Below are 8082 nucleotides of genomic sequence, written 5' to 3'. Positions count from 1 at the left end.
AATTTAAAAACAACCCCCCCCCCCAAAGCACCTCTATCTGCGTGTGTGGGCAGTCCACCGTCCCCAGATGTGGGGCAGGCTTTTCCACCTCAACAGGAAGAGACCCATTTCTGAGACGGCTGCAAGTTTCCTGCGGGGCCCGTCCGGGCGGGTGGGAGCGCGCGGGCCCCGCGCCGGGCAGGTGCGGTGCCCGAGGGGGCGGGCGGCGCGCGTCCCGGGCGCCCGGCGCGGGGGGCAGGTGCGGTGCCCGGCGCCTCGCTCGCCATCCCGCGCCGCGGGGGCCGCCCGGCGCCGCCCGGGGACCAGATCGGGGCCGAGGCCGCTCCTCCCTCGGCCCGCTCCGCCGCCCGACGCCGGCCCCCGCCCCGGAGTCTGGTTTCAGTCATCCTTTGTCCCGGCCCCGATTGGCAGGTTTTATTATTCCGCCTCAACAATCCGGCCGCCCAGTGGCTGAGGGTCGCTGACGTCGGCGGCAGAGCCGGGAGCAGTTGGGATTCTGCTCCGTCAGTAACACATGGGGAAGAACCGCGCCGGGAGCCCGCGAGCCGGCTAGAGGCCCGCCCGCCGCCGCCGCCGCCGCCGCCGCCGCCGCCACCGCCGCCGCCGCCGCCGCCGCCGCCGCCGCCTCCGAGCCGGGCACAGCCGCCCCGGCAGCCGCCCCGGCCGCGGCGCAGGCTCGGGCGCTCCGGGCCCCGCCGCCCAGCTCCCCGCCTCCCGGCCGCCGCCCCGGCCGCCGCCGCCGCCGCCGCTCCCGGGGCCGAGGTGGCCGCGGCCGCCCCCCGGCCGGAGGTGCAGGAAGCCCGGCCGAGCGCCCGCCGCCGCCGCCGCCGGCCGCCCCGAGCGAGCGGGCGCGCGGGAGGGAGGCAGGCGGAGGAGGAGGAGGAGCAGCGGAGGCGCGCGGGCGGGCGGGGCGGGGGCCGCCGGGCGGGGATATACAAAGTGAAGCCACATTGCCAAACTTGCAGCGGCGATTGCAGCAGTTGCTGCCGCGGCGCCGCGGCCCGAGGGCTCCTGCGGCTGCTCGCGCCCAGCCGGACGCCGAGGAGCACGACCCGGACCGAGACGGACACTTCTGCTCCCCGCCGCCTGCCACTGACGCGGGCCCCCCAGCCCAGCCCCAGAGCCGCGCGTTAAAAAAAAAAAAAAAAAAAAAAAAGCCCTTCGCCCCCTCCTCCCCTTTCCTGCCTCTGCGAGGACATCCCCCTCCCTCCTGCTCCGCCAGCCCCGGCGCCCCTTCCTCGGAAGCCGAGCGGCTTCGCTCGCATTTCGCCGCCGCCGCCTCGCGCAGTCTTGCAATATAGGGGAAAAGCAGGTAAGGGGACGGCCGGGGAGCCGCGGGCAGGGAGGGGGGACCGGGGCGAGGGGCCCGATCGGGGCCAGGGCTGTTTCCTTTGGCTTCCTTCCCTTGAGCGTCCCAAATTGCAAGTAAACAATACGTCGGCTTCGATAATGCGCGAGTCTGAAACTAGCGAGGCCGGCCTGCGAGCCAGCGCCGAGGCAGCCCCGGGCCGCCAGCTTTGTAGCGGTTCCTGCTTACAAAAGGGTTCTTCTCCGAGACCCGGCTGGTGGGGACCCGGGAGGGGGTGGGGTACTTTCAGTTCCGAGAGGCCAGGCAGGAGGTGCTTGAAGGGTCTGGCTCTGGGAAGTCGTGCGGGGGAAATAGTCACGACCCCCCCCCCCCGCCGCCGCCGTAAACACTATTTTTGAAACAGTGGCAGAAAGGACCTAAGTGAGCAGGATTCGGCATTGCTGGTTCTTTAAAAAAAAAAAAAAATCCTCTTGGCTTATAAGTCTTTTGTTCCAATCCAGGAGAAATCTGGTGAATCACCTAATTAAAATCAAGACATGAATTAAGCATCCATTTTTGTACTACAAATTGCCAGCGCTACGTCTGTCCCTCCCTCGGTCTCCATTAAAAAACACCAGAGACGTTGTTGGGGGGGGGGGGGTTCTTGCCTCTAGCTGCCAGTTCTGCTTTCTATTTCACTGACTATCCCAGGACCTAAATTGCTTGGCTATGTAATTACTAGAGTATAAGCCTATTTAACTTAAAAGCTTCCTTTTTTTTTTTTCCAACTCTAAATGAAACTTGATGAGGGCCCGTCCTGAGTTATCAGGGGAGTCAGTTTCTGGTCAGTCCTCTTGATTCATCTCTTTTAGATTTAATCAGCATTAAGGTATTGCTTGTCCTTAAGAGCTTTAGCTAATGGGGTTACTGGATGCTTTTCTCAGTGTAATGTTTCCTTTTCAAAAAAAAATATACATATATATTTACCTCTCACCAAAGATGGGGGCGGGGGAGAGCTCGGCACCTCCCCTCCCTCCCTCTCCTCTTTTAAAAAGGAATTCAGTGCGATTAAAACGTGGAGGGGGGGGCCCGCACAGTTTAAAGACCTAGGGCAGGAAATGCAGATTCATTTGGGTTAGGGCTGAAATTGTAACAAAAAGCAATTCCTCGAGTAAATGCATCAGATAAATCAATTTACATAAAGGTATGATGCATTCGGATAAATGCAATGCTAATGGGTTTTAGAGTGGTCCCCTTTCCAAAGTCTCAGGGTTTTGTTACAGCTTAATTGGTGCAGTTCTTATTCTGGTTTATTGTGCGGTCACTGGACACACGTTCCGGGACTCTTTCGGAGGAAATGTGTTTAAAATCGGCCTATTTAAGGAACCCGAGTCCTTGTTTCGTTCCCTTCCCCTCGTGTTTTTTTTTTTTTTTTTTTTTTTTTTTCCTTCCAGCAGCCAAGTTGGGCCGGGGACAGGCAAAGTTCGCTCTCTCCCTTCTGAGGTGTCAGCTGAACGTCTTGAGCAGATAGCCGGAGCCTGGGGGGAGCCCGCACTCTCGGCTTGCAGAGGACAAAGACAAAACAGGCTGCTTAATTGGCAGTAAATAACTTGATCTTTTTATAGAATAAGTGACTGGAGGAACACTAGGACTTTATTGGACTCGGGATTGGAGGCAACAAATTAATCGGTTTAGGCTAAGCTTTATAAATTGATTCCTATATTATCCCCCAGTTGCTTCTCTCGTGACATTCATTAGGAAGAGTGGGGAATTTCTAAAAGCAGTTTTTGGTGACAGCAGGGCTGGCTTGGATATAACTTGTGCATCTTTTAACTGTGCGTTCTCGCATATTATCTGCCCCCCCCCCCTTTGGAGGAACAAAGCTTTAGCATTTAAATTGCTGATCAAGGGCAGATTAGTGGGACCGAAGTGGAGAGTGTTTGTCTAGGAAGTTAACAGGCATCCTAAAGTTCAATGATCTATTATTCTTGCCTGTGTCCCGAAAACCCAGAGAAAACATTCATTGATCTTCAAAATGAAATGAGATTTGGAACAATAATGGGAGATGGCGGTCACCACAATGGCATGTGAAAGGTGCTGTTTAAAATACGAAAAACCAGTTTCGCAACTTTACACAGCGCACCCCCCGCTCCGGTCCCCTCGGCTCCCCTCCCACCCCCAGCTCCCCTTCTCCCCTCGGCGGGTTCCTCCCTTCCCTTTCTGGAAGCCCAACTCTTTCCAACTTGGGAACTGCAGCTGCACCTCCCGAGGCAGCGCAGGGCCGGGAACGTGGCTCCGGCGGGGGCCGCCTCCCCGCGCCCCTCGGCGGGGCCCGGGGAGGGGCCGGGCGCGGCGGTGGGTGGGTTCGCCCCTCGTTTGCTGCGGGCGGCGGCGGCGGCGGCGGCGGGGGCGGGGGCGGGGGCGGGGGGCGGGGGCGGGGCGGGGGCGGCGCCGCGAGGGGTGGAGCGCGCGGCGGAGCCTCGCTCCCGGAGTTTTGACAGTACCCGAGCTGGGATTGTCAGCGGCGGCGAGCGCTGGAAAGTTGAGAGGAGCTCGTGGCCCCAGAACAAAGCTTGAGAAAAGTAAACAGGCGGCTGCCGCCCGCCAGCCTCCCCCTTCCCTCTCCCCTCGTCGTCCTTCCCGCCCCGGCCCTGCTGCTTCCTTCCAGCAGACGTGGGGGGACCGGGTTCGCTGCGGCGCGGCGATTACTAACTTTTGCATCGCCCTGTTCTTTCTCTCCCTGGCCCCTTCCCGCCCTCTGCAGACCATGGTGAACCCGGGCAGCAGCTCCCAGCCGCCCCCGGTGACGGCCGGCTCCCTCTCCTGGAAGCGGTGCGCAGGCTGCGGGGGCAAGATCGCGGACCGCTTTCTGCTCTATGCCATGGACAGCTACTGGCACAGCCGGTGCCTCAAGTGCTCCTGCTGCCAGGCGCAGCTGGGCGACATCGGCACGTCCTGTTACACCAAGAGCGGCATGATCCTTTGCAGAAATGACTACATTAGGTAAGGCTTGGCTGCCTGTCCCCGACCCGGGCCGGCAGAGCGACGGCAAGGCCAGAGGTTACCGAGGGCTTTGAGGAAAGGAGCCGGGCACCTGGGAGGGTACAGCGTAGCCTTCACCTCGAAAACCTGGTTGGCCGAAATTTAAGGGGTTAAAAAAGGCCTGTGTTAATCTTCCAGTTTTTCATGGCAAGTTAATGGCGAATGCCATACTAAAACCGCCCATGTGGTGGGACTGGGCAGCTAGGTGTGCAAAGGTTGGGCCATTCTTGGGAGCAGGATTTAAAGGGGTCGGCCCCAGTTGGACCTTCCACTAAAAATAAACATTGCCAGGGGGAGTGAAGCTGCTTTCTTAAAGGGACAAAAGATTGACTTAAAAACAAGTGTAGTTAGTGAGAAATGATTTGCCTGTGATGCTGGCTAATGATGATATTTACATAAGCACCTTTAAACTTTATTTGAGTGGAAAACTGTGACTCATTCTTTGTGCTCCTGGTGAAAAATGGTGATTAGCCATCAGCTTAAAGACTTGTAATTCTTCTTACAGCAAAGTAACCCGAACCAGGAAAAAAAAAAAAAAAAAAAAAAAGAAGCACTTCATGGTCATAACCCTCTTTCTATACTGTTACTCGGAGGCCTGCAGCGCCCAGCGTTAGTGTGTGGTTTGAGATGTAGAATTTGCAGTGCTTTCAACTGAGGAATGTTCAGATTTGGGGGTTTTTGTTGTTGTCATTTGTATCACTACCCTTGATCCCCAAAAGAGATTTAGGAAAAGAGGCTATAGAATTATACTAATCGTGCATTTTAAAGCAATGTATAGGAACATTCATACGCCCGTGTAAGCAGTCTTTTCCAACAAGTTTCAGTGCAATTAATGGAAGGAATTCAGGAGGTCAGGTGCCTATAGGATCTTTTCAGGTGAACTCAAGCTACTTAAACTCATTAATTTGAAAGGAGGCATTTGAAGGATTACACATTTAATTTGAGTAAATGGTTTGATAGACTGATGCACATGAATGCTTCTAGGAGGTGTTCTGTTTCAACATCCAGTAATTAAAAAAAAAAAAAAAAACCACACGCATACGGTGGATACTAGAGAACGCTCCCTTTAAGAATTGCGTTCTATGTAAATTTCTGCCCTCAACCCTTTGCTTCATAGAGGGTAGAAAATTTGGCTCTTTCTTCAACGCGGCTGAATCAGTGGATGAGGCATTTTGTTCAAAGTTCAGCTCCATCGTGATTCCCTCACTCTACGAATCAAACTGCAAAGGATCCTAGAGCAGTTCGGGGCTGACTATGGCAGTGTTTACGCAGCCACATCATTAATGTAAAATGACGGAATAAGATGACATTTGGTTCTTCCAGTAACGCAACCTGTGTCCTCATTGCCGGCATCTTCAATCAGCCAAATAAAAGAAATATAGGAAGGGAAAGGGCTTTTATTTTTAAATTAAGATGGCAGCATTAATTTCACTAAGTGTTCTTGGAGAAGTACACGTTGGAAACTCCGCAGGAGCGTGGCTGTAATGCTTTCTGGTGCTCCTTCCAAGCCATGCCATGGGCTTTGACAGTATTGTAATTAAATAGAGAGCAGAACTGGGGTAAGAAGGAGGGTGGTTTCAAGGGGAAAACCTGGCCGTGCTGTTCAGAAGCGGTGAATGGGAGATTCCTATCTTCTCCTGGTGCCTCAGAAAACCTTCGCCTCTGATTACCACTCATTAAAAAGAAGACGGGTCCACTTGTATTCCCTCAAGACGAGTTGAGGCAAGTGGCTTCCTGGGAATCACCTCCATTCCTTTCCTTCTTCTTGGGAACAAATACAAATGCCCATTTGGTGTCTTCTGGTGCCTGAATGGCGCAATGGAGGCTGAGTGCCCAGCTCCAAGCCTTAATTAATTGGGTCCATAGTCTCCCCTCCTTGCTCTTCCCCCCGATTTGGAAAACTGGAGCTATAGGCTTGCTCTTGCACCCAGGCTGCCTGAGACCTTAGGTCTGTCCAGTTGAGACGAGTTCTCTCTCAGCACCAAAGTGATCCCCTCTCACTGCTCAGGGCTCAGCAGCGGATCGCCGCCCCGCCCCCCAAGTTTAAGGGATGTCGCAGAAGTCTTCCTTCAGGGGTCCTTCCGTCTGCCTTCCCAGATTCCAGAAGGGTGGGGAGGCCCCCCCCCCCCCCCAGTCTCCGCTCAGTCCACTTGTTGGAGGAGCTTTCAGTTCTGCGGGGACGGGGACCAGGGCGGCAGCCGAGGATTGCGGCTAATCCGCCCGCCGGCCGCCAGGTGAAGGGACCCTTCGGCCCCAGCTGGGACCACAGAGCGATTTATTAAGGGGCTTTTAAACTGTCTGCCTTTGAGGTTGTGGTTTTCTGAATACAACCAAGGTCTGGCTAAAAAGCTTCGGGAGAGCTGGGGAGGCCCGGGCTGGGGTGGGGGGAGTTGGGGGGGCGGTGGGTGCTGCTTTCCCCCAGGCCCTTCCCCCTGCGCGACCAAGTGTCCATGGGGTAGAGCTGGGCTTCTGCCTCTTCTCCCTCCAAGATTTCAGATAAAGCGGCCGCCTTGCTGCAGCGAATCCGCACAATTAAAAGCTTTAATTAGTGGCTCCTCCATTTTCTTAGTTCTGATGGGCTTTATCTAATGAGATCTGGTCTCTGGCTTAGATCTGCTCCGAATGACGTGTCCGCAGTGAATGAGAGCTGCGTCGCAAACAAAACATTTAATTAACAAAATTGGCCTCTAAGAGAGGGAGGGAGAGCCTGGGGGGAGGGGAGAAGCAGGGACGGGAGGACCTTAAAGGGGCCCCCGGCTGCCCGGCCCCCCGCGCCTTCGGCCGCTTCCAAAGTCCGCGAACCTTGACCGCCGCCCCCGCCCGTTGCGCCCCCCCCAGCTCCCCCCCACCCCCGGCCCCCAGCGCCTCCGAGTAGCTCCAGAAACTCCGTTTCTCTTTCTTCGAATCCTCCCCCCTGCGCCCCGCCTCGGGCTGGAGGCTGGCGCGGAAAGTGCGGCCGGGGGAGGAAGTTCGGGGACCGACCGGTGGGGCCCAGGCAGCCCGGGTGGCGGTGCTCGGCCGCCGGAGCTCGGTCGGGCCAGGCCGCGGTCGGGGCGCGCGGGCCGCGAGGGGGCGAGCGCAGGGCGGGGGGCCGGGCCTGGGTCGCCGGGGCTCCCCGGGCGGCTCACGTGGCGCCCGCAGCCGCGGGCAGCGCGGCGCGGCCGGGGGTGGGGGCCCGGGGCGGGATGGGGTAGTTGGTGGAGGGGGTGGCGTTAGGAATGGAGGCGCCGCCAGACAGCGAGTTCATTTCCCTGGTAATCAACAGCAAGCTGCTATATTCAGGGAATGCTGTCCCTTTAATTGAACAGGCTAGGTAATTAAATGGCACTTTTCCAATAGGACGTGCTAGGTAAATCTAATAGTTGGTTATTTAATATCACTTTGAAGTCTGCCCACTCAAGCACAATGACAGCACAGGAGCATGTGAACTATTAGCTAGGAAAAAAAAAAAAAAAAAAAAACCCAGGATCTCAAAAATTAATTAAATCGCATGCAATTTAGGGGGAACGTTTATCTTGATTTGTCATAACAGAATTAATTCAAGGCCTCCAATTCACTTGGGGGCAGATCTGTTACTCTGAATTAACCAAGCGTAATTTGGCTGATTTTTTTTTTCCCCCTCCCTCCCCTCTCTAATGCAGCAGTTGTGATTATTCACAGCCCCCCTCTTAAGTATCAATAGCTTCTGCTGCTTTTAAGGTGCTTGGTCTCTAGTTATGCCGAAGTATCTTTAATGGACTTGGCTCCAGGCA

At 56.0% G+C, this 8082-nt stretch overlaps 1 protein-coding gene across 4 annotated transcripts in view; it reads left to right on the top strand.

Moving 5' to 3' along the window:
- The first annotated feature begins 969 nt into the window (after positions 1-969).
- The window catches only part of LMO4 (LIM domain only 4), a 16294-nt gene continuing 9181 nt past the window's right edge, over positions 970-8082 (top strand). For 2 of the 4 annotated variants that reach the window (XM_085020175.1, XM_021088448.2), the window contains exons 1-2: positions 970-1312; positions 4053-4291. In XM_085020175.1, coding sequence (XP_084876301.1) covers positions 4056-4291 — 236 coding nt within the window. In that variant the 5' untranslated portion in view covers positions 970-1312; positions 4053-4055. 4 annotated transcript variants of the gene reach the window in all.

This window comes from Sus scrofa, chromosome 4 (assembly GCF_054392235.1).
Source record: "Sus scrofa isolate SSC_HxYL_T2T_F1_AM1 chromosome 4, Sscrofa_HxYL_maternal_Yorkshire_Landrace_v2.0, whole genome shotgun sequence".
NCBI lineage: Eukaryota > Metazoa > Chordata > Mammalia > Artiodactyla > Suidae > Sus > Sus scrofa.
Note: the sequence above shows the minus strand (reverse complement) of the source record. Positions and strands in the feature narration are given on the sequence as shown.